Consider the following 24,406-nt stretch of genomic DNA (forward strand, 5'->3'; position numbering starts at 1 on the left):
CAGCTCTCTAGCACTAATAGACTCTGTGCGGACGCCATAACAACACCCAGAACAAACTGAAGGAAAATGGTGGCTCACCCTGCTGCCCTCTGTGTCATAAATCACCTGTCCCCTCTAACACGGTGGCTGCCAAAATAAAGTTCCGCTTGATGACTACAAAGACAAAGTGAGGTTCAGGCTACAGACTACAAAGCCGAGGAAGGCCTGACACGTCCCAGACGTTTGTGACCACAGACCGGACCAGACGACTGGTCGACACCTGGGGCTGCTGGGAAAGGTTTTACAGGAGAAGTCAGTTTCTGTGACAGCACTTGTTCCATACAGTTTAAGTTTCAACCGTCTCATCTACAAAGATTGTACAGCCATGGTATTTATGTTGAAATTTTTGCTACATATGGAGAGTCATTTCTATAAACCTATTAGAAGAAGAAAAAACGCAACAGTCGAGCATGAAATTCAGAATTTTCTAGGTTAAGGTCAGGTGAATCCTCATTTTTATTTCTTACAGAAACTGAAAAACGAGCTTGTTTTCAGCCGACCACGTGCGTTTTTGAGTCTCCAATGTTTTTCATAAATTCAAGGAGGAGCTACCAAAGTTTCTCAAGCTAACGAGAAGTGTGCGATCCTTCAACTGCCATAAACAGAAAGCATTAACAATGCAAATCCTGCAGCTCGACAATATTATACCATGAATCATTGTTTACAATTTAACAAACGTCTGCAGCACTTTTGACATGTTAATTGTCAGAGAGGCATGACCCTCTTACTTCTGACTGATAAATTATTTTGGATTTAGATCAAACATATGGCCCTCCTCAGGTGGAGCTGACTTATATATGTTTTTTTTTTTATCTGCTTGGATTTCTGACATTGGTATATTTCCTGCTATATTGACTATGTATGCTGACACATGTCCATAGTTTTGACACACTTAAGCTGCATCAGGTTGAATGATTGTTTGGGATCCATTTAATCTACAACAGACTTTTTGTAGATGCAAACACCAACATACAGTATTAAAATGTAGATTTTTTTTAACATATAAGGGATGGATCCCCTCTGGTATGACTATTATCATACCTGAAGACAGCATTTTACATGTGTAATTCAACTCTGCAAGGAGGAAGTTTCTTTTTTTTGTGTGAGAGAGAAATGTGTGAAAAGAGAGAAATAGGGTGGCAGCGATTTTGTTCTTCAAAACAGCATGTCACTCCATTACTTTCGTCAATTATTTGGATGAAATGTAAAACAGCAAATATTGCTGGTGTGCACGTTTGTAGTACAGTATATACTGTATACAGCATGTGTGTGTCATGGTGTTGCTGCCCAGAGCTGTGCCATGCTTGATTAGTCCTAATCTAGCTGGGAGTCAGGTTGCTGTGTCGGCGGCGTGTCTGTATGGAAGGCATGCAGGCTGCGGATCACAGAGATTGACCCTCTGCCTCTCAGGTTAACAGAAGCCCTGTGTGTGTGTGTGTGTGTGTGAGAGAGATGGCGAAACCTGCTGAACTTGGACTTGAGCTCCCTGAAACTTGGTGTGTGAGGAAGAGATGTACAAACTTTGAGAGTAAAGTGAAATTAGAAGTGTGTGTGTTTGAGAAAAAGGAAATGAGAGGATAAAAATAAGTGTGTGTGTGTGTGTGTGTTTGAAAGAGGTCTAGTTGAACTTTGGCTCTGGCTGCAGTGGAGGAGGAGTCACCTCTCGTAAAATGTACCCTCAGCAGGTTGTAAACATAATACCACACACTCACAAACACACACTGCTGCCTCCCATGCCAGAGAAGAAGAAGAAGCTAATCTTATATGCCACCAAAACAGTTGGCCTTCCCTTGTCCACAGCGCCTCAGAAAAGTGTGTGTTGTTGGTTTGAACGTGACGTGCTCCCCCTGCAGCAGAACGAGCCGCAGGCTTAAGTTGTCTGTTAGTGTCTGTGTAAGTGTGTGTGTTTGGGGAGTTTTAGGATCAAACCCTCATGTCGACAGAGGCTGCACCGAGGAGACGACCGCTGACAGGTGCTTCCTGCAGCAACGCAGCAGGTGCTTCGTGTTCACACACACACACACACACACACACACACACACACACACACACACACACACACACACAGGCCCCCTATGATTGTGCATGAACTGACATGCACACGCACTTTGTCTGGCCCTTGGGCCTCTCATTTACTCAGACAAACGCAAGTGTGCGGATGTGAGCCATAACCCTGCACTCTACTGTACAAGCTCACTGTTATAGCCGCTGTGTCGCTGCTATTGTCATGAATATTTTTTTTTGATTGCCCATCTTATATTTCTTTGTCTCATCGGTCAGCTCTGTTATTAAGAGTCATTTTGAGTCTCAATTGGTTGAACTTTTACTTTACTTTTACTTGAACTTTGAGTTTTTGTCACTATCATATCAGGTTTCCTAACATGCTTTCTTTACCTACAACTAGTGCTAATGCTAACCTTATCCTAACAATATGCAACGTTAAATGCCACATTCACTCTTGAGAAAGTGAAAGAATCCAAAGCATTTTGTTGCTGATCTTAAACTTAAGACATATTTGTTTTTTAAGTTATGGGGAACTTGTTAGCAAACAGTAACAGAGCAATGTAAGCATTCATTTAGAGCTGGTTTCTGGCCAACTAACAAATGTAAATCCCATATTTACTGTCTTTTAGCTCTGTTTTGGTCTCCACCAACTCCTAAAGTAAATATTTATCCCTTTAGCTGCTAAATGCTCCACTATGTTTACCAGCTCGTCACTAACTGTGTCTGTCTGTTGTTTGGTGCTGGACAGGTACTAGCGTACACTTGCTTTATCAGATCTCTTTTTCCACTGGAAATGGCGATGAGAGCAATCAGAGTGAACCAAAACAATGAGCTGAAAAAAATCTCTGTAAAATCTTTTCATATTGTACGATTTTCCTGATTTCTTTACTTGCGAAGCTGGTTAAAGCTAATTTTGGTGGCCCTGAGGAAACAAAAAATCATAATCAAAATCCTGATAAAACAGAATCTTTTCAGTGTAGTTTGTTTAGAGACCCGCGTGGATTGTGTGGGCCCCAAGAACCTGCTGGAAGAAGCTTGTGAAGATATTTGGACCTCATGAGTATAAAAAACCCCACAGACACTCAGTGTACTGTATGTTCAGTCCCACTTCATCAGTCAGCGAGTCTATTTTTCTCTTTTTATTTTCAATTGCAGACTTCAACACACGGCAGCACAGCCAATCACTGACACGGAAGGCCGTTACCAAAACATGACTGCTCAACAAATAGGAGCTCTTCCATCTGTCTTACTATCCACCCCCCACCACCACCATCATTTCCCCTGGGCTATGATGCCATTTCTCCCAAATGGAAACAGAAGTCATGACGACAGGTCGGACCGGTGCTTTTTAGATCCATATCTGGGCTCCTAACAGTCTATCTGAGAATTCCTATATGGTTAGAAAATGAGGCTGAGGTTAGTTTGGTCTCTGTGTCAGCTGTCCAATGAAGGAGCAGATTGTAGATAGTGTCAATTTCCCCAAATAATGTACAGTGTGAATGCAAGGTAGGTGTGTGTGTGTGTGTGTGTGTGTGTGCATGTTTGAGTCAGTGAACTGGAGCTTAATTACTTTTATCCCAACTACTGAAAACATGTGAAGAGGGCAAAAACAGAAAAAGGCAAAACTAGTAATAAAATAATTTGAGTTGTGGACATAATACAGAGGCACAATTGTCCCTAATAAAAATGTTTTTTTTTTTTTTTATGAATTTGACTCCAATATTAGTTGACAAATTACCGGCACAATATCCAGTGTTTCAAATTTAAATTGACAGGCTGCACCGTGACTACACTAAAATTTAATTGTAAATAAATTGGTTATGTACATGTTTTGCCAGTTTTAAGCTATTTAATTTGGACATTTGTACAATTTAATGAATTTAATATAATATAATTTTATTCTATTGTATTTGTGGCAAAACAGTTATCAACAAATAGAAAACAACAACATGGCCACTCTCCTTTATTTTTATTTATTTAAAAAAAAAGAAACATCAATGTTTAAATAAGACTTGGTGCACATTCTGTATGTTATGTTTTTTTTTTTTTTATTATTATTATTATTCAGTTCACCCTTGTTTGTAGTGTTTCAATAATAAATATGATTCAAACTATTTTAAAAAAAAAAAGTCTTTATAAGACAAAAATACTGCATGGCATTTCAGTCTAAGTTTAGTCAGCCTTAAATTTTCGAAAGGTTCTTTAGTAGAAAATATTAAAATTTCTACAACTAATATTTCATAGCACCAATTTTGTTGGTTGCATTTTTATATATTTTTTTCATCATCTGTGAGTTTTGCTGCAGAAAGTTGACCTTTACCCTCCGAAAACCCCCACATACGAACAGCTACTTTACATGAGGAAACGTGTGTTTCTTTACATCTTTATATAAGCATTTAAATATTACATAAAAGGTGTGTATGCTTTTTTTGTGAGTTGTGGAGTTTCTCCACGCTGAGGAAGCAAAGTCACGCCTGTTCCTCCTGAAACCTTCAGGAAAAAAACTATTAAAAAAAAAGTCAGTGACAAGAGCACTTTTCTTCTCCTTGGTCTCTTTTTGGTTTGTGTTTCTCAACCAGGACCTTGAGAAGAGCACACCAGAGCGGGTGTAGTTGGCGAGGGGGTCGCCTTTGTGGCTTTAACCTCTGCATCTGTGTGAGAGTGTGTGTGTGGCACCACTGAGGTTCGAGTGTCCTCCACTTTCACAGAGTGTGTGTCCACACCGTGAGGCTCGGTGTGTTTCTCAGTTAGCAGGTGAGGGGGGATGTACCCAGACTGGGGCTTTCTGTGAGGGGGGTGCTGGTGGTTGTTGGGGGATTTCGGTGGGCAGCGGCCCCTCTTGTCCTGCCCCCGGAAGCCCCTCAGTTTGGGGCTCCAGTGTTCCCGCCACTGGAGGGCCAGAGTGGAGCGGTCCGCCACCAGCCGCCTCTCCTCTGGTCCCCAGCCCCGCTCCCCCTCCTCTGCACCAATCAGGAGGAAAGTCCGGCCCACGTGGAGGGCGGGGCAGCCGCAGCCAAGGTCGCGGTCGGGGACCCAGAGGGACTGGGAGCCCTTGCGGACGCGCGAGTTGGACCCTGTGCGGAAGACGGTTTGGACTAAGATGGAGAACTGCCACCAGGGACCTGAACGCTCCATCCCTCTCACCTGCACCTTCAACACTGAGAAAGACAGAGATGCAATATACATTATATTTTTGAAATTACATTTTTCTATTATTATCATTAAAAAAAAGTATATTTTAGTGTCACGTATTTGGTTTCATTCATCAGATTTACAGTCTGTTAGATTTTATTTCAATTTAGTTTCAGAGGGGGGAAAAAATGAAAAGTTTAAGAACATTATTTTTCTTTTTTGACAAGGTAATAAATAAAAACATGACACTAACCGAAGTCCTTGAGACAATAGGTCTCCAAGTTCATCCTGACTTTAACCTGAGAAGGCTGGCAGTATGAAACACACTCCTCCGCTATCAAAGGGGAGAGAAAGAGACAGAGGGAGGGAGAATGCATCAAATCAGAGGGTATCATTTCATATCAGCACATATCTTTTCCCCTAATTACAATATGGCTGCTTCTATTTGTCATCACAGTATCCTGTGACTAACAGATGACCTCAACTGCAGCAGGTGGGACATTCCTCAAGCCACCACTAGGAGGGAGTGGTTAGCTACTGCATGAAGAGTTAGAGCAGGAGATGGATGATATGTTGGTATGTTGGACATGATGTGGCATCAACAGGGTTAAAATGATAGTTTAGAGTGTGAATTATTATTATGGCAAAGGCATTATTTCCTTTTAAGTGGAATTTGCTGAGTCTCCCAACACATCTGATTTATAACGAATGCACATTTTATTATAGCACCTTTTCAAACTAATTGTTACGAGGTGATTTATAAAAAGATCTAAAGAGATACATTGCAGATACAAGCAGAAGAGTAGATGAACCCAAAGTTTGACTAAAATGAACAATACAAATCCAGAATAAATTACAACTGCGCAATTTCAGCCTGTAGATCTTCTCACCTATGCTGTACTGAGGTTGATACACTGGGGTTGGAGCGACCTCTTGAATTCCTGCAAACATAAACACAGCTTCAGACAGGTGACAGGAACAGATACACAGAGAAGCTTCAGCATACCCGCATGAGCTGTCAGGTTGTTGCAGACAGAGTGTGTGGTTTGTGTGCTATGCTCGGATCATTGGGGTGTGTGTGGTCCTTTTATGGCCTAGAAACACTCTCTGCTGCTCACTTGAACACACACAGATACAAACTATACTTTTGGTAATGTATAAGGTCAAACCATCACTTCTTGTATGGTTTTGTCTCAAACATTAAATAGAGTGTAATAAAGTTGACTGCGTGTCCGTGAACTGGCCTGTACATTACACTACATTACACAGACCTCTTGTAAAAGTGTTTGTGACAGTGCTGCCATATTTTACCAAGTTCGCACTCTGTCCCCCCGTCCATGTGCTGTCCTCTCTGACACAACTGGGCCAGTGACACCCTACACCCCTACTTTTAAAAGACAGAAAGGTGCTGTGTGTTTGTATGTAGCAGTATATGTGAGGGGGTCAAAGTTCGGTAAATGCGGTATACCTGAGTGAGCAGGGATGGGTGTCGTTTCACATTTTTTAAATACGGTTTCGGATATCTGGCTGCGAGGATTTTTTTCTTTTTAATAAAATAAGCCAAATTCTTCAAACACAAGCGGTTGAACACAAACTTTACCTTCACGAATATATTGTATAAAAACGGGAAATTAAACCATTAAATATCTGAGCGAAGAATAAGTATACAAAACAACATGACTACAAATCTGACCATCACCTATCTAATACCTAAAATGCACTCTGACTTTGGATGATCTAAAAGTGCTCATATTATGCTCATTTTCAGGTTCATAATTGTATTTAGAGGTTGTACCAGAATAGGTTTACATGGTTTAATTTTCAAAAAAACACCATATTTTTGTTGTACTGCACATTGCTGCAGCTCCTCGTTTCACCCTGTGTGTTGAGCTCTCTGTTTTAGCTACAGAGTGAGGCATCTCACTTCTGTTCCATCTTTGTTGGGAGTTGCACATGCGCAGTAGCTAGGTAAGGACTACTAGCCATTAAGAAGCAGAGTATGAGTGCGTGACATGCTAGCAGCTAGGCGAGCATTATAACGTGTTACAAAGTGACGCACGTTTGTCTCTGAAGTAAAGGCTGGACTACAATAGAGCTGTTTGGAGCAGTTTGTGAACAGTGTTTTCTGTTGGAGATGGTAAGTCCCTTTGGGGAGAACTTTGGGTTTTTTCACTTTGTAAACCTATAACATGCACAAAAAAGATATATAACACAATAAAGTAAAGGGGAAAAGCCAAAAAGCATAATATGAACACTTTAAGAGAAAATGCAGTATGCTGTACCAACAAAATGTGTAAATTTAGTTTTCTTGTCCATTGTAACTTGTCTGTTTGTTTAACGAAACAAACTTCATTTTGATTATTTAATAGGAATTAAAAATAATTGTTTTGCTAGGTGTGGGTCCAATAAATAATGTGTTTTGCCATTGTAAGGGAGGACAGCAAAGACACATACTTAATACTCTAAGCTTCCTGTGCTGTTCAAGGTGTGGATACAAAGGTTCAGTGGGAGCTAACTTTAAGTTTAGCCTGGCTGCTGCATGCCTTTTGGTCTGTCTGATGAGAGGCGGGGTGTTAGAGTTAGAGGTGGTAGTAGGGGGTAAGAGATGCTATACATAGCCTGAGATGGTCTGGCAGTAAAAACAAACAAGGTTTTCTTTCACTCACTCCTTTCACTGGAAGAGTTACGGGTCTGGGCCCTGTGATGGGGGGCGTTTTGAGCTGCACAACAGGTGTGAACCTCGTCGCTGCTGGCTCCCTATGTCACCTGATTGGGGCTTACAGTACACAGCGTCAGTGCCTGTGTAGTTGTCGGCACTCCTGCGGTTAGCCGGGGAAGTGCACGTGGATTAGTGCTCATGGCTGAGGTTCGGTGCTAGCCAGGCACAGAGATATGAGTAGCAACAATCCAATTGATCTGACGCTGATCCCACATCAGCTGAAGATTAGGTTACTCTGTAGCGGTCAGCTCATGTTAACGCTGCTATGGAAACCCTCTCTAGGGATGATGAAAAGGGGACACGCTGGGAGATTGGGCCAAATTAGTCTGGACAGCAGCGGCCCCTTTTATATTGAGCTACTACTTGATAAAGGTTTAGCGAGCTTGATAGGAGGTTTAATCCATTAAGGCCACAAGCAAATGAGGTTGAAGGAGAAAATTCACTTTGTTGTGACTGACAACAAACTAATACAAGTCTGTGATTTATTTGAGCAGGGTGGCATGCATTGAATGCAGAGAGAACATTTTGTATTTAATAAGTTAAGACTCACAATCCATATTAAACAAGTCCTCGGACATCTGATCTGAGATTCCTATGATGATATGTTTTCTGCTCCCTTCAAAGCAAAGGTTTGGTTATAAGATTAGGCAACGGCAACTGAAACGACTTGAACAAGGTTTGGGAAAGACTGCAGTCATTTTCAAGAGAAACCAGCATTGGGGGGGGGGGGAACCTCCTGTCCAAAGGTTTTTTTCGGCACTAAATCATAATGCTACTTCTGCCTTTGGTTCTCAGAGACAACTTCCATTATTTGCACACCAATAAGCTTGTTAATGGGTTGTTTTAAATGTTTGAACAAATAACTAGTGTCAAAGCTGTCATTTTTCTGACTGTGAAAAGGCTGCCTTTCTCCCTTTTCACTAGCCTCTGTTCCCACAATTAACAATGTTTTGTGACTGCTTAATCCTTAATTTCAGTGTAATGTTTTAGTTTATTTGCTACTTTATTATTTGACATAGGTTTGGTTTATGGGTTCATAGTATTTTGCTATGGTTCTGCCTGTGATGTGGGGGGGGGGGTAGATCAGCTGCTCACCAGCTTAATCAAGGAGAGTGTATGCAGGTCTGCCTGATTAGGTCCTGAGGGGCTGGCCACTCCTAAGGTGTTGAACAATTATATAGGTAAGATAGTTCTGCAGTGAATGCCATTTTATACTACTTACTACATATATGTATAAATAGCAACGTCAGCAGTAACTGATCTATCTAATTGTAATGGTATTTTCAGAAACAAAGTGTTAACCCTTGTGTTGACTTCGGGTCACATTGACCCGTTTTCAATTTTTGTTTTATATCAGAAAATACGGGACGTAGAAATAAGCGCTGAAAAAGTGTAGACATTTTTTTTTACAATTTAAAATGTTGGAAAAAGCAAAAACAAACAAAAAAACCCTGTTTTTTTTCAAGGTTGACAGGAAGACAACACTTTCTCAGGTTAGCTCACCCTATAATCACCTGTGGAGGTGGTAGATTCCAATTAGTGGAGGCCGAGTTAAAAGAGCTTCAGGTGAAGGGGAGAGAGAGCTTGCTCTGAGGTTGCAGTTTTGGTTATTTTTATTTTTATTTAGTTTAAATTAGTTTTTGTATTTCTTGGGGTTCAGTTTGTGCCCTGTGCTTGAGTATGTTTTGTTGTTGTTTTGTTAATAAACACCACAGTTTTTGCATGTATCCAGCTTCCTGTTGGCTTCTTAAAAATCCCTTTTTAGAACGTTTCGGGCGCCCCACCATTTCATCGGCCTTGGAGTGATGTGGGGGTTGTTACACTGACATAGATCTCCATTTTTATGGTACATAACTGACTCTGATTATGAATAAACATTAATACTGGACTTACGTATGCAGGGCCGCAGAGGGGACTTGCCCTGTTTGTAACCCGGGGCACAGCGGTTACACCTGAGGCCGGTCACCCCTTCTCGACACAGGCACTGACCTGATGTCTGATTACACCAGCGACCCACTGCTCCCAAAGGATGGCACTGACACGCTGAAAAAAGAGAACGAAAAGATTAGAGAAGTGATATGGATTTGTTTTGTAGCCTGGAGGTTAAAGCAGCAATGTATTTTTGGCAACTTGGGGGCATCCAAACAAACTGAAGCTCCAACAGAAATATTATCACCTTAGAGTTAATGTGGACGTGTTAGACATGCCAAACAGAGGTGTACTTTCACATCAGCAAATATTAGCATTTATTTGAAGTTGTGTCTCTGTCCATCACCTGTATATCCAATATCCACCCCCCTTGGATCTCTGTTTTGGTCTCCTCCTCTCGTTCTTTAGGGAAATATCTGTCTCGTTAGGTCCAATGTGTTCATTAGCTAATCAATGGTCTCGCTTTGCCAGACCTTCCTCCACAATGCTGCGGAGCTGTGGAGGAGGGTCTGGCTAGTCCACACAGCATTCCAGGATGGAAGAAAAACATGCTCTGGTTTATTGCCATTTCTTTAAACCAATCACAAACGTCATGGCCGGCGCTAAGCGCTGCACGGAGCCCCGTTGCCGCTGGAAAATAGCTTCTGGAAGGAACTTGTTTTGGTGGAACGTGTACTTTCAGAGGTTTTTTTAGTCTTGCAACAGAAAACTCCGATTTGACAGTATAGCTAGCTGTCTGGATTTACCCTGCAGCGATCTAAGGAGCAGTTAACCATAGTCCTCATATATCCACCGGTGTTTAGAATTCCAACACAAAGGAAGCGTTAGGTAATGGAAATCCTGTCGGAAAAAAAGCTGGAATTTCCGGTGGCAACGGGGCAATCCCGGAAGTGGAAGGTCGTGGATATAGACTAGCTAATCACTAACTTGACCTGTCTGCTGTTTGATGCTGGGCAGGTAGCGTACAGTGGTTTATGCTGAAAACAGCAGCCTGCTGAAATTGACACTGATGAGAGTGGCGAGAGTGAACCAACACGTAAAGCTGTGGGCCGTATAACCAAAATAATGAACTTAAAGACGCTCCATAGATCTCAGGGGAGTTGGGTGATAATTCTCTGTGGGTTCATCACTACGATCGACCCCCTTCACATAACAGTCATAGTGGTCTTGGTTGGTTCAGATACCCAGTGAAGGTTTTCAGTGGCCAAGACTGGTTGCACTGGGGAGCTTCCTCATGCGAATATCTTTCATTTGTATGAATATGAAATAAGAATGGAAACAAGTAAGCAGATTTGGTTGAGTTGCCCTGGCTTTGTAAATAGACTCCATCAGGTTGTAACAACAAGAAAGCATGTTCTATTATGATATACTGTACGATATATTAGCACAAACTTGTGTCAAAATCTGTGACTACTACACAAAGGACAACAGGATTAAGAAGCCCATCCATCAGTGAAGGGACCCAGGTTTAATCCTGCCTGACAGCATCCGTCCTGAGGGAATGTCCTTGAGCAAAGACCTCTACTAACACCATAAAGGCTATTTTTTTGGCTGTCTTGGGTAAACAAAGACAAATTCCTCCATAGAGCTATCAACATGATGGTGGGGGTGGTTTGGTTATAGTATATTTGTCAAACGTTCTCGGGGATTAAACAATATGGTCCTGGAGTTATTTCCATCATTATCGCTAGGTGCTTTTAGCCCACAAAGATGGATACCAATCCTGTATCTAAATTAAATTATTTTCTGATTCATGTCCCTCAATGTTGGCTGATGTGATGCTATATAATGATTACTGCCGGGATTTGCCACAGTTTATATTGCAAAGCTTTTTATTTCCCACTACTATTACGGGATAAGACCCGGTGAGAGAAGACAGATAGAGAGAGGAAGCCACACTTCAGCAGCTCTGTTCCCCCTCTAGGAATATTTACACAAATCCATACAATGAATCCAAACAACCTGACTGGACAAAATGAGTAATTGAGCTCTGAAGGGTAACTTGGTGAAATATAGCATCAATAAATTAAAGCTGAGATGTATGGCTGTGTGGTGGAGGATATGAATTTGCAGTTTGCTATTGTTTCATGCATGGAAAGTGATAAGATATGGGGATATTTAATCATAGCTCATATTTTTCATCCCTGCAGGTGTGTCAAGCTCAAAGAGAGCCCATTAACTTTGGATATATTAGGCCCGTGGTCAAGCTTTCACATAAGCATGCCAGAGTGTCACAGTCACTTAGGACATGTGACTAGTCAAAGGTCAGGTGTCACGGCAGATGCCAGTCAGTGGTAATGATGGGGATACAGGTGGCAGCTCAGTGGGGTTTGTAAGTGTTTTTGTGTGTGTATCGCTAACACGAATAGCTGTCGCTCTCACAATGTAACCACCCCATAAACACTTCTGTACGCTCGGACAGAGACAGAGTGGGCATGTAAACACACACAGATACACATGCTCTCAGACAGTCAGACATAAACACCGTCTCTCACACTATGACTTGCTTTTCATCGTCCAGGAATGCAGCTAGTTATTTGAGTTATTCACCCATGCATATGCACAAATACACAAAGACGAATACACATCCTCCTTCCCCTTAACCCTGTAAACACACACACACACACACACACACACACCCAGGTTTGTGGCACTATCTTTGTGGGGACCCGTCATTGACATAATGCATTCCCTAGCCCCTTACCCTAACCTTAACCATCACAACTAAATGCCTAACCTTAACCCTTACCCTCACCCTAACCATAACCTAATTCTATCCCTAATCCTACAACCAAGTCTTAACCCTTAAACAGCCCTTTAGACTTGTGGGGTCCAGGATTTTGGCCCCTCAAAGCTGTCGGGACCCCACAAGTATACTGGACTCCCGACGCCCCACAAATATAGTTAAACAAGCCCACACACACACACACACACACACACACACACACACACACACACACACACACACACACACACACACACGTGGTGACTAACGTTGGCAGGCTTTGCGGTGGTTCTGCGGCTTGCTGTTGTCCCGGGTGTATCCGTTCTGGCAGTACTGGCAGTGGCGTCCGGCTGTGTGGTGGCGACACTTCTGGCACACACCTCCGCTCCGCCGGCCCGACTGCTGAAACACCTCCATGCTGAAGCGGCACTTGTTTGAGTGGCCATTACACTCACAGGCTTGACAAGGGAGAGAAAAAGTAAATATCAATGAAGGAAATCACAAAATATCACATCCAATGTTTTGGATTGGGTCCTTTTTGATGGGTAACTTTCAGGTTCAGGGGTTGGGAAAAACTAGAGAAATGCTTATGTGGTGGCATCATTGGTTAGTAATGAAGATGCACCAACACTGTGACATCTTTGGAGCTGATGTCTTTTTATTCTTTTTTTTCATCCTGTATTTTTTGGGCATTTTGTGCTTTCATTAGAGAGTCGACAGCAGAAAGATGACAGGAGGAAATAAAGGGAGAGAGAGATGGGGATTTGACATGCAACAGACGCATTTTTTTATACTATTTGAACACATTCCCCCCATAATTTAATTCAGCAATAGAATGCAGGACTCACCAACACAGGGGTTTGGGTGCGTGGGTGTAGCTCGATGCCACGGTCTGTCGCAGTAGAAATCTTCGCACACATCACAGTCTGGCCCGGCCGTGTGATGCTCACATATGCACACTGCCTGGCCTGTGTCATCACGGCGACACCTGGAAGCGTGTCCGTTACATTTACACCTGCCGCCAACTTGCAGGTCCGAGAGGGCCAGAGGAGCTCGGACAGCAGAGGGTGGGGCCACCTGCAGAGTCCTGGAGCTTTGTTTTGTATTGAGATTATTGTTTCTCCTCTTCCTCAGTTCCCGCCCCTTGTTGTTCCTGCTCCGCCCCTCAACTGTCCAATTACAACCTCCATTGGGGCAAGGAAGCCAATGATTGTTTTCCTTCTTGCGGCCCCACCCTCTGGCTTTCCCGCCTTTCTTTGGGGAAGCGAGTGTGTCCGTGCTAAAACTATCCCCCTTTTCTTTGCTAGTCACATTGTGTCCATCTTCGTCTTGATCTGACCCTTTATAATGACCCTTCCTTCTATGTTTGTCCACTTTCTCCCCTTTGTTCTTCCCCCTTATCTCTGAGTTTTTTGTCTCACTCTCAAAAAATGCCAGTGTATTATCTGTGTTTAACTTGTCCACCTGATCTCCAGTGTGCCCCTTGGAGCCTGATCTCCACCTCAGAAGCCCAGTCCCTCTGTCATCTTCTGCACCATCCTGCCATTGTGCTTCCTCTTTCTTGTCCAAGTTGCCTACCTTGGCCTCTATGGACACCTGGTGGAAGACCACACGGATGTCCGTGGCCGTCACCCAGTCCTGGAGGGTGTGGCTGTGGTCAAAATCAGGAGAGGATGGTCGTCCGTCCAGGGTGGAGAAGGCCAACACCATGCCGCCCCTCTGCTTTTGTAGGGGGCGAGGGTCTGAGCACAGGGGCTCTGTCTCTTGGTGCCTTGTCTGGGCCACCGTCTGGGAGGGCAGCCCAAACTTTCCTTGGCAGTCGCTGGAGTAGTGCTGCATCGGCCTCCAGGTGCGCCCAAAGTCCATCGACTTGAGAATGGAGATGGAGATTGGGTCCGATGGCTCCCCCTGTTGGCAAAACTGCAAACTTATGTAGGTGACCTCAAAGCGGCGGCCCAGAGGTAGCGTGAGGACCCATTCTCCGGCGTCAGGACCTTTGTGAGCCATCCAGCATGTGAGGTTGTGAGGGTTGTGCAGGTCCGTCAAGGTGGTGATGTTGCTGTCATAATCAGGCCCTTGTAGCGAGTAGCTAGCATTGGCTGGGATGCCATAGGCTGCGTTAATAAACTCCGACAGGCAGTGTCGCGGGCGGCCGTCCAGGTAGTAGCAGGGGTCATGAGGTGATGTCCAGCTCAATGGGGTGTGGGAAAGGGAAGAGGAGACGAGGGATGGAGGAAGGAAAAAGAGGAGAAGAAGGAAAACAGGGAAAAGAGAGGTGGACGGGGGAAGGGAAAAGCGCAGGAACATCATGTCATCGAGCCTGTGGAAGAAAAAAAGATTTTTAAGAGAAAACCATTGGAGCTAGATCATAAAATGGAAAAAGAAAGCACACAAACTGATTGATTTATATGAGTTGCATTTGAAGCCAAAGAAGGAAATATAAGATAGACCACCTGTGCCTTTATTGAAAACACACAATACCAGCTCACTGCATCACTTAAACGGCATCTTATTGGCTTTCGGTAGATACCAGTAAAGATCTCATCCCGTAAAAATGTAATCCCTGATCTTCACAGTAGTGTCAGCCACTGGTTTGAATCCATGGCCTTGACAGCCTTTACGAACATATCTGTCTTAAAACTCCCCTCAACCCCGAGAGGAGTGGATGAGTGCGGGTGAAGAAGGCGCACACCCAGTGGGTCTGTCTGAAATGACAAAAAACATGCCCGACAGCTGGGGCTAAACCCGGAGCTGGACCACATCCATCACGTTTATGGCTCTCCTTTTCAAATCACTTTACCGTCGGTCAGTGCTGCAGGCGGGCTGGGGGCCTGAGCATGAGCGGTGTGAATTGTTATCGAGCAGAAAAGAGGGGATGAGAAAAAAGACAGAATAAAATGAGAGGAGGGTAGGAGAGGAGTTAGGAGATTAGTCTTGAGGATGGTAGGAAATGATTTATGTGTGTTCGGCTTGAGCCCCTGCATGGAAACTTCCGTGGTAAAGACAAACACAGACTTGTGTACGTCCACTGCATGTACAAATCCCTTCCCGTCTCTTACAACTGCTGATGAGTGTAATTTATTCCTCTGTCAAGATTTGATACCCGAGAACGTTAATTTTGGCATGTGGACAAAATGAACAATGCGTGAGCTTTGTCTTGAAGCAGTGATTTATTGTTTTTACCGCTCACATGAAGCCCAGAAGCACATTTCCAACAGGCACTTTTTTATTAGTTTCTTGCTAAGAAAGTTCAACACTTGCCACTTTTACTTTTAGGTCATTCTTGTTTCTTATCTTCTTAAGAGGACTGTCATTTTCTCATCAATAACCACAATACTTCCACATTTTCAAACAACTTTCCCTCTACCCTTCCATGCCCCTGTCCATCTATCACCTGCCCCCTTCATTCTGTTCTGGGAATATTCTTAACTGCTGCGAGATTAATGATGTCCTAACAAGCGTTTGACACTGACAGCAAAGTCAGCAGGGCTGCATAAACCAAACCCGTAGGAGAAGACGGGGCTGAGAGCCTCTCCGGTCTCGTCATCCCGCTCAATTAGCCAATGACCGAAATAAGAGGCTTCCCTCAGGGACCACACAGCTCTGAGGGGCCTGTGAGGAGGCCGTGGCACTCCCTCGGCTGCCTCGGACAAACTGCTCTGCTCATGACCTTCCAAAAGCAGAGACCTGCTAGAAAGTGAGTCGACCAAACCTGGTTGAGGACAAAAGCCAAGATCAGGTATAACGGGCGATTCTGTTTTTGTGGTGTTGCTACAGGAAACGCTACGAGCAAACAGTGCAGTGATGAGCGGTCTAACTGTGACCCTGGTGCCACCGAGCCGCATTCCTGGGGTCCAGAATGCCTCGGCTGGTCATTCCTGACGTGTCGAGACATGCCCCACGGGAACCTGAACGCCCTGATAAAAAGCAGGACTTGAGGATAAGTTGATCGGATGATTAATTAGGTCTCTGGTTTCATTCGGTGTCAGTGCTCTGGCTGTATAAGAAGGGAAGACGATGTCAGAGGGATTATGAGCAGGGTAAAGGTTATTAGAGGATTCAGGCAAGTGGTGGAAGAATTCGCTCCGAATGAGGAATGACGAGTGAGCGTAGGCGGGCTGTGACGAGTGAAACACACACGGCTAGAGGAGAAAGGGGGCGGTTGTTTAACATTCCCATGACATGCACTTGCTCTTGTCTTTGTCACATTACATGACTAATTAAACATCGGCCCATTACAACCACTTTGATAAATGGATGCTCATCTGAGAGAGGCCCCTGAGGTTTTTAATGCGCCCCTCTAGGCCAAATCCAGACTCTCTCTTCCGAAACCAGATCATCTGTCTGGCATCGCCACCGTAACCCACCGGATATGGTGTCAACGTTTTTTCTCTGCTGCTTTTCATAAATTCACACAGCCGGGGTGTCGGAAGAACATGTTGTTAAAAGTGCCGTTTGATAAGGAGAAAGTGCAATCATAACTATTTCCCACCAATTCTTTTTGTCAATGCACTAAAAATAGCACGTGTTTGAAAGAGGCCATCACCCCCCTTTTACTTCTCCGCAGTAAACATTAAGTTGAGGTCTAATTTACAAAAATAACCCTTAAAGAATACAAATACGGTTCCATATTGAAAACATTAAGTTTTGAAGTAACTTGGCAGCAATCTCTGTCTTTCAAAAAGCTTATACAGCCAAATATTGGTAAGATGAGATCAACATCTCCGGCGGGTGATCTTTAGAAGCAGCTATGCTTGGCCGGCAGTGGGCTGGAAAAATACTTGCTGACAACCTGGGGGCATGTTTACAGCATAGTCGAACAGAGGAGAGTGAGGAAAGTGACGCTCATGTTCGTGCTCTTCAGTCCCTATTTCCTAATGCCATTTTACTTCTATTCTTTGTTATGCTGAAATTAGTCTGATGAATGTGAAGAAGAGAAACAAACATTAATGTATGGATTAGAAGCTGAAATAACGAGGATTTGTGCATATTTATTGATTCTTCTTTTTTTTTTAAATGGCCCCCTCGTTGGAAGTTTACATGTTTTATTGTCTTATAACTTTGAATCAAATTTGATTTAATGTGGCTTTTTTTGACACAGAGAAACACAAAAATGTCAGTGAAATCAGACCTTAAAAATGTGATCTAGATTAATTTCAAATATAAAATACAAAATACTTGTTTGCATAAGTATTCACCCTCTCAGAGTCAGCATTTTTAAGAGTATGTTGGGGTTGTCAGAGGGAAATGTGATTCCATTGGGAACAATAATCTGAGATCAGAGAAGACAAAAGAGGAAGCATGCAGGAGATCTTTAAATGTATGTGTTTGTATAGCTACAGTATAGCCCTGTGGTCTCCTACCTCTCAAGTCCATTCGTTTTTTGACAATTGCTTGTCCATGTCTATATTTTATGTATTTAGGTAATGCATATCTTCTGTTGTCGTCTTAATGGCTGTTCTAAGATGAAAGGGCAAAGAACATGAGAAAGTGAGAGTAAAATATGATCCTCAAGGAGTAGAAACATGGGAATTTATCAGTGTTTCGACCAATAAACGTACGCTTTAAGAGCTTGGTTCACTTCATTCATTGTGGTTTAGCAGGAAAATTTGGACTGTACGCTCAGAAAATGAAGCGTAGGAACCTCTGGTGTGTGTGGTATTCTCTCTTGCTACCTGTTAACTCTCTTTGGCCTGTTCACACTTTGGAGCTGTGGGCCTGTCTGGGTCTGGAGCTGTTGTGGTGAGCAGATGAGCTGGATTTGGCCTGTCTCACACGTTTTAACATTCCTCGTCATGGGTGAGCAGCACTGGCCAGAAAGACGGAGGGAAATATGTTCAATTTAAAATCGCTTTGCTACTTAATGATGAGTTTCAAAAGACTAAACAGGGGTTTATACAGTTGTGATACTGTTTTATATCAGGCCAATAGTCACTGGGAAGATTTCCCAGGGTTCGACATTCTCTGCTTTAAGACACAGAGCCTTTAAATAAATATGATCAATTATATAAGCTCTCTCTCTTATAGCTGACATGTTTGAAGCTGAACCAAGGCACCTGTTGGTGCATGTTACCAAACTGACACCTTTGTTAATTTGCAATTGTCCTCAGTCGGTCAGAAATACAACACTGGGCCTTCGGGTGAGAAGAGAAAGGCTACGTATGCGGTCTGTATTCTCAAACTGCATTCCTGCCTGCACAGTTGAAGCCCATCTGTGTGTTATTCCACACGGAGCAGATTCCACGAGTTCTGTTTTAGGTGTAATAATCTAATTTTAGTGGGGCAGCCCGGGAGGTGAAAGAAACAGACAGCACAAAATGGATTATCACTGCTTGTATCTTTAGCTAAAGGCCTCTGTCCTTCACGTTTGCACCTCCAACAAACTGCCAATCTGATGCATGTTCGGGGCCCCTAGAGGCCAACAGCACCTTCATACACACAGACACACACACATACACACACACACACACACACACACACACACACACACACACACACACACACACACACACACACACACTACAAAGGCGTCTCTGCCTCTGCATTGACCCACAAGCCCTTCTTTCTTCATTTTTGAATAAAAAAACAGTCGTTACCCACTTGATATTTAAAAGTTTCCTGTCAACCCCTTTACAGCCTCATACAAGTTGGCAAGACAGTCTCCAGCAGCTCCAGCTTCACATGTTGATATTGAAAAACAGATGGAAATGAAATCATTGTGATTTTATGTTGCAGTCACGCCAAACACAACCTTGGGCACGATGGAAATAAAAGTACAGTAAGGCCTCTGGCTGTGTCAATGAAATCCCAAAAATGTCGTACAGGGGGTTAATAAAGAAGAAACACAAAATACTCCAGGGCTGCACCATTTATGAGCACAATAACACATAAAAGCAGCCATGATTTTGTGTTGGCTAATTTGAATGATTATACAAAAGAAAACGTGTTTTAAATAAATCTTAAATAACATAACCAACGCCCACACCTAAGGCCCCGACTGTAAAACTGCATGACTTAGAAATGTAGGCACATGCCCTATACTAAAAGGAGCAATTATATGTCTATTAAAGCAAATACGATATATTTTCTTTTGGAATACATGTGCTACAAATGGATTTTAAGGAAACTAATCAACTACAGACGGATCTTAAACAAGAAAAACAGCCCGCAGTCTCACGCAGTTTGCGGGAGTTGCACTTAATAGACCCGAGAATAATGATTCACTTGCCCACGGTTCATTAAACATAAATGTTTATCATATTTAGGCTGATTACTTTGGCAAGAGCTAACAGTGAAGCCCGCGAGCCTAATTGCCTCCATTCGGCACAGCTAATTGCACTTGTTAAGCAGAAATTGGCTGCAGTCAATTAGCTTTATCTCACAGAGAGGAACAATAATATTTACAGTGTTAGGCTATCACAGTTCGATCTAACGACTTCATTCAGATGTTTTATAAAAAATCTTGATAATTAGTCTTGTATGTGTTTTGCATTAAGGAGTTTTTTTCAAATTTTAATCCAGTCCAACTAAAACAAAATCGCGTTCTTGCCGTGTTTATGTTCATATTGTATGTGTTCATGTTTTATGTTTTATTCAATCCGCAACACAATGACAAAAATCTACAATACATGCTTAAATTGCTTAAAAGTATATCATAATAGTGGTAGGATCGTCCCCGCTGCAACATGCAGTAACTTGTGTAAGTAAGTAATTTGTGTAAAGAGATTGAATTAAAATTAAGGAGTTATAAGGAAATGCACTCCTAGTTTCTGAACTTTGGAATTATGCTTACATGAGTTGTATGGAAACAATTTATTAAACATGAATGCAACTACAGCACATATATCCATTTGGCCTGTAGACTAATATGTGGATGTGCTAAAACCAGTCAATTAAGTAGAATGCATGTACACATCTAAATATTTATGTTTCAAAAAAAGATATGCCTATAGTAAAAAAAAAAAAATTTTATGGGATAAGTTGAGCAGCGATGCCAGAAAAGATAACGGGCTACTTTGTCCGTTTGGTAATTTATTTAGACAAGAAAACACAACGCAGTGATAAATGTTCCTCTTCAAAGGTACATTTTGCATATAATTATATGTGTGTGAATGTCTGCCTTTTCTTTGCCCCCAGTGACAGAAAATACGAGCTCACACTTGCCGTTCATCTCATCTCTTTACGCGCGACTTCAATGTCAGATAAAACTCCACAAACCCCTCAAGCATCCAGAGTCCGGAGCCAATACTCTTTTTGAAAGAGGAAGAAATAAATCGGCTTACCATGTGAGTCCCAGTGTTCTCCTTCTCCTCACTTCTCCGGTTCATTAAGAGAAGCGCAGCAGCAAGTGTCCGGACATCCAGCTCCGGCGCGTTGGTCTGCAGAGGAGCAGAGCAGGAGGTAACCGCACCGAGAGGGGGCAACACACCGGGCACTGGAGGAGGGGGAGGGAGGGAGGAAGTGGGGGAGATTCATTAACGGGATCAGCTGGGAGCTGCGTCTCTCTATATAGTAACTGAAGTGAGCCAAGTGCTCCCACCTCCAGGAGTCCCATCCTGCTTCACACAGACAGCAGCTCATCTCTGCCAAACTCACATGGCAAAATATAGCCTATCAAACTCAAACAAGGAGGTTATTGTCTTTTAAACTGAGTCTGATAGACTTAATACATAACTTCATCTTTAAGGTTTAAATATTTTGGATAACATTTTCTTTGGATCGTCTAACTGTCTTCTAACTGTAGGCTATGTCATCCTGACTTGCCCTCATTTTTGACAATCTTATTTTTCCCAAAGTCTAATGCATGAATCAATGATTTAGATTATACTGTGCAACTCTGTTGACTTTTTACAAAGTACCTAAGTATTTACTCAAGCACCACAATTAAATACACAGTTGTATCTTACTTTGTTATTAACCATTTTATGCTATACTTTATACTTCAACTTTTATTTCACTAGAGGAAAATTTTGCACTTTTTACTACTAACTAACTTCGTTATGATTTAACATACACAACATATGATCCGCTTGTAAAGAAATGTAATAATTATAACAATATTAATAAAGCATTACAGGGGCCATTTTTCTGCATTGACTGATAATACTTCTGTACTTGTATGTACTATTTTCAATGCAGCACTTGAAATAATCATCTACAACATTCAACTGCTGCTTTTGTGTATGCATTAGTAGTAGTAGTAGTAGTAATAATAATAAAAATAATAATAATAATATAATAGTCTAATGTATCACTAAGAAAGGGGACTATTTTGCATACTGAATACTTCTGTTTTGATACTATAGCCTACATTTTGAGCATTGTTTCTGCTTTTATTTAAAGCCCATGAAAATGTCTTTTTAAATAAGTATTTCTCAACATAAAATATTTGAGAAAAAAAGTCTGTATCATTTATTAGCAGAACAACTACTTAATCAGGACTGTGGGCAACAACTGTAATCACATACCTATTCAAATGTTGCTGAATCCTGATTGGTGAATTTAGGTATTTGACATGAAATTGTTCCAACAAAGCCCCACCCACGTAAAATCAGTCAAGGCAAATATAAATATAAATCTCACAGTTGGAATAAAACTGTTTGGCAGAAAATCTTGTGCTCCTATAGGATCCTGTTGCTCATGATAAGACGTTACAGTAATTGAAAAATCGATTTTTTTTCAGGGCCTTTAACCATTGGTAACACATACATGTCACATGATGGCACACTGAGTATCAAAATGTATCTGAAAATAAACTATTTTACGGTATTTGATGTAAAAAAATAAAAAATCTGAAAAACTGAAAATCTTACAAACCGATGTCAACACTCTTGAGGGTAGACAAGAGTGTTGATCTGATTTAAAAGAATTTTAAGACTGAATTCAACATTTCATGGCTTGGTAAAGACATTTTTTGTACCTTGTGGAGATCTCCCACCTTCTGGTTTATTACCACAGGCGGGAAAATTGAGGACACAGAGGAAAGCCAGTTGTAATAGTCTTATCTCGTATCGTCCAGGCAAAGATCTCACTCTCCAGTTTGCTCCAATTATCCCTCAGTGGAATAAGAAAAAATGGTTGAAGTTAATTGGCTGGAGGGGATCGTTCTCAGATGTGAACCAAAACTGATACAGATGGAAATATAAGAAAGAGAATCGAGGAGGAGGGTGGTAGGAGGGAAGACGCTTGATTGGAGGGGAGGAAACTTTCCCATAGAAAGCCATAAAACTGATTGATGACTTCCCTCGAGGAATGTTTCCCCAGGTGTGCTTTGTTCATATGTGTGTGTTTGAGTGTGTGTCTAGTAGTTACAGTGCAGTTAAGAAATGCTATCCTTGGACGCAGGACAAGTGCAATAAAGAAAATTGAGGGGTGAAATAGCACGTTTATGCTTCAGTGTTGCACTTTGGCAGCATGAACACAGACACAAGAGATTTCAGAGCGCTGAGGTGGAGGTGGAACTAAATTGGTACCATTTAAGGAATGATTTAAAGGACTGAAATTGATAACAGAAAACAAAGCTAAAAATTATATAATAAAATGTTTGACTGCTTAATAAAACACCTCAGGTGGTCCTTGACAGGTGCCTTGTGCTGCCAAAGTTTGCACCCTGCAGCTAAGAGTGTGCTAAGAGACTCAAATCATAATAAACAAAATACCAATGGAGGTGTAATTATAAAAGTCAACATTAAGCCACCATGACAAAATAAGAGCAGATTTCACAATACGTGGGCGTCTATTTGATGGATTAGCTGTTCTTTAAATATTTAAAGTGCAACAATACGGTATTGTGCTTTGGTTCAATGATCAAATGTGAACATGAAGATGCAATATATATATAAAAAAAGTAGTTATGTGCATCCACAGTTCTTAAAATAATGAAGCAAAGACCAACCATAAAAACCTTTAATGCATCTTTTGGTACCTAAAGTGATGTTTTGAAATATGTTTGTGGCACATTTACAAGACTCAGAAAGCGAAACATTTATTGTGAAGGTCCAGGAGTTAAAATAATCTAACATTGTCTAATAAAACTGCTTTTAGAACTGAGATTAGCTGAATCTGGTTTTTATCTCAACATAATGAATGAATGAATGAATCATGCAAAACAGTAAATTAATATGGAAGAATATTAATAATCTGAAGGAAGGTCCTACATTTTCAACTCAGAGCACCGGAAATATGAACTAGGTGTACCCCAATGGGTGTACCCCAAGGATCAGTGTTAGGCCCCCTACCATATAGTCTATATATTATTGATCTCACACAACAGTGGGGATGTATGCCATTGACACTGTTGTACACACATGTGCAAAAACCTTCTACAAATGGGTAAACGCCAATGATACTAGATAACAGTAATCATCTTGAGCTTTTAGAATTTTACATCATATTCAGATTTGTCTTGTATATACATTTTCCCAGGGACGAGGTAAACAAATAAACTATATCACAGTGGTTATACGCCGTGTTTATGTCTTTGATCTTGTCGAGATGTTGTATCGTCCAAGCTTTAAGCACAGAAGCATCTTCTGAAAAACTAAATATATTGGTATCGTTCGCTGCGTGTTTTACTTCGGGATATAAAGATTCAGAGGCTGTAAGAAGATCCTCTATTAACGTGGAGAAGTATCTCACATGTCCTGTCCATTTCAGGGGTCGCCCCCCGTCATCTAAGTAGATCTTCAAGGAGATCGTGTTCCCTCCCCTCTGACCTTCTCCAATGTATACAGCAGTATGGAGAGGAAGGAAATGATGGACAGACTTTTGACATGAGCTGTCCTAGATCCAACATCATATTTCTCTTATTGACCAGATAATCACCTTTGGATTCTAAAAGTTGGCATTAAAAATTGCAT

The 24,406-nt window shown here is 41.9% G+C and overlaps 1 protein-coding gene across 3 annotated transcripts; it reads right to left on the bottom strand.

The window, feature by feature from the left end:
- Nucleotides 1-4,000: 4,000 nt before the first annotated feature.
- ntn5 (netrin 5) lies at nt 4,001-22,673 on the bottom strand. 3 transcript variants are annotated; one of them, XM_031298306.2, is made up of 8 exons: nt 22,468-22,673; nt 20,831-20,982; nt 13,397-14,868; nt 12,818-13,006; nt 9,884-9,937; nt 6,066-6,116; nt 5,429-5,509; nt 4,001-5,201 (listed from the first exon to the last, which is right to left on the bottom strand). In XM_031298306.2, exons 3-8 carry the CDS (start codon nt 14,856-14,858, stop codon nt 4,615-4,617), a joined length of 2,424 nt encoding a protein of 807 aa, XP_031154166.1. In that variant the 5' UTR covers nt 14,859-14,868; nt 20,831-20,982; nt 22,468-22,673; the 3' UTR covers nt 4,001-4,614. The 3 variants fall into 3 exon arrangements, with proteins under 3 accessions (XP_031154166.1, XP_035849396.1, XP_031154165.1); XM_035993503.1 differs by having other exon boundaries at nt 9,788-9,937; XM_031298305.2 differs by lacking the exon at nt 22,468-22,673 and having other exon boundaries at nt 9,788-9,937; nt 20,831-21,012.
- Between the last annotated feature and the right edge of the window lie 1,733 nt (nt 22,674-24,406).

The sequence above is a fragment of the Sander lucioperca genome, chromosome 17 (genome assembly GCF_008315115.2).
Source record: "Sander lucioperca isolate FBNREF2018 chromosome 17, SLUC_FBN_1.2, whole genome shotgun sequence".
Classification (NCBI taxonomy): domain Eukaryota; kingdom Metazoa; phylum Chordata; class Actinopteri; order Perciformes; family Percidae; genus Sander; species Sander lucioperca.

What these genes read in the sequence shown, in the direction of transcription:
- ntn5 (XM_035993503.1), bottom strand. Translation starts at nt 14,858, where the DNA reads ATGATGTTCCTGCGCTTTTCCCTTCCCCCGTCCACCTCTCTTTTCCCT. An exon ending in CCCTCTGCGGCCCTGCATAC is followed by an intron (nt 6,117 to 9,787) that starts GTAAGTCCAGTA and finishes TTATGTTTGCAG; the next exon opens with GAATTCAAGAGGTCGCTCCA. An exon ending in TCAACCTCAGTACAGCATAG is followed by an intron (nt 5,510 to 6,065) that starts GTGAGAAGATCT and finishes CCCCTTTGATAG; the next exon opens with CGGAGGAGTGTGTTTCATAC.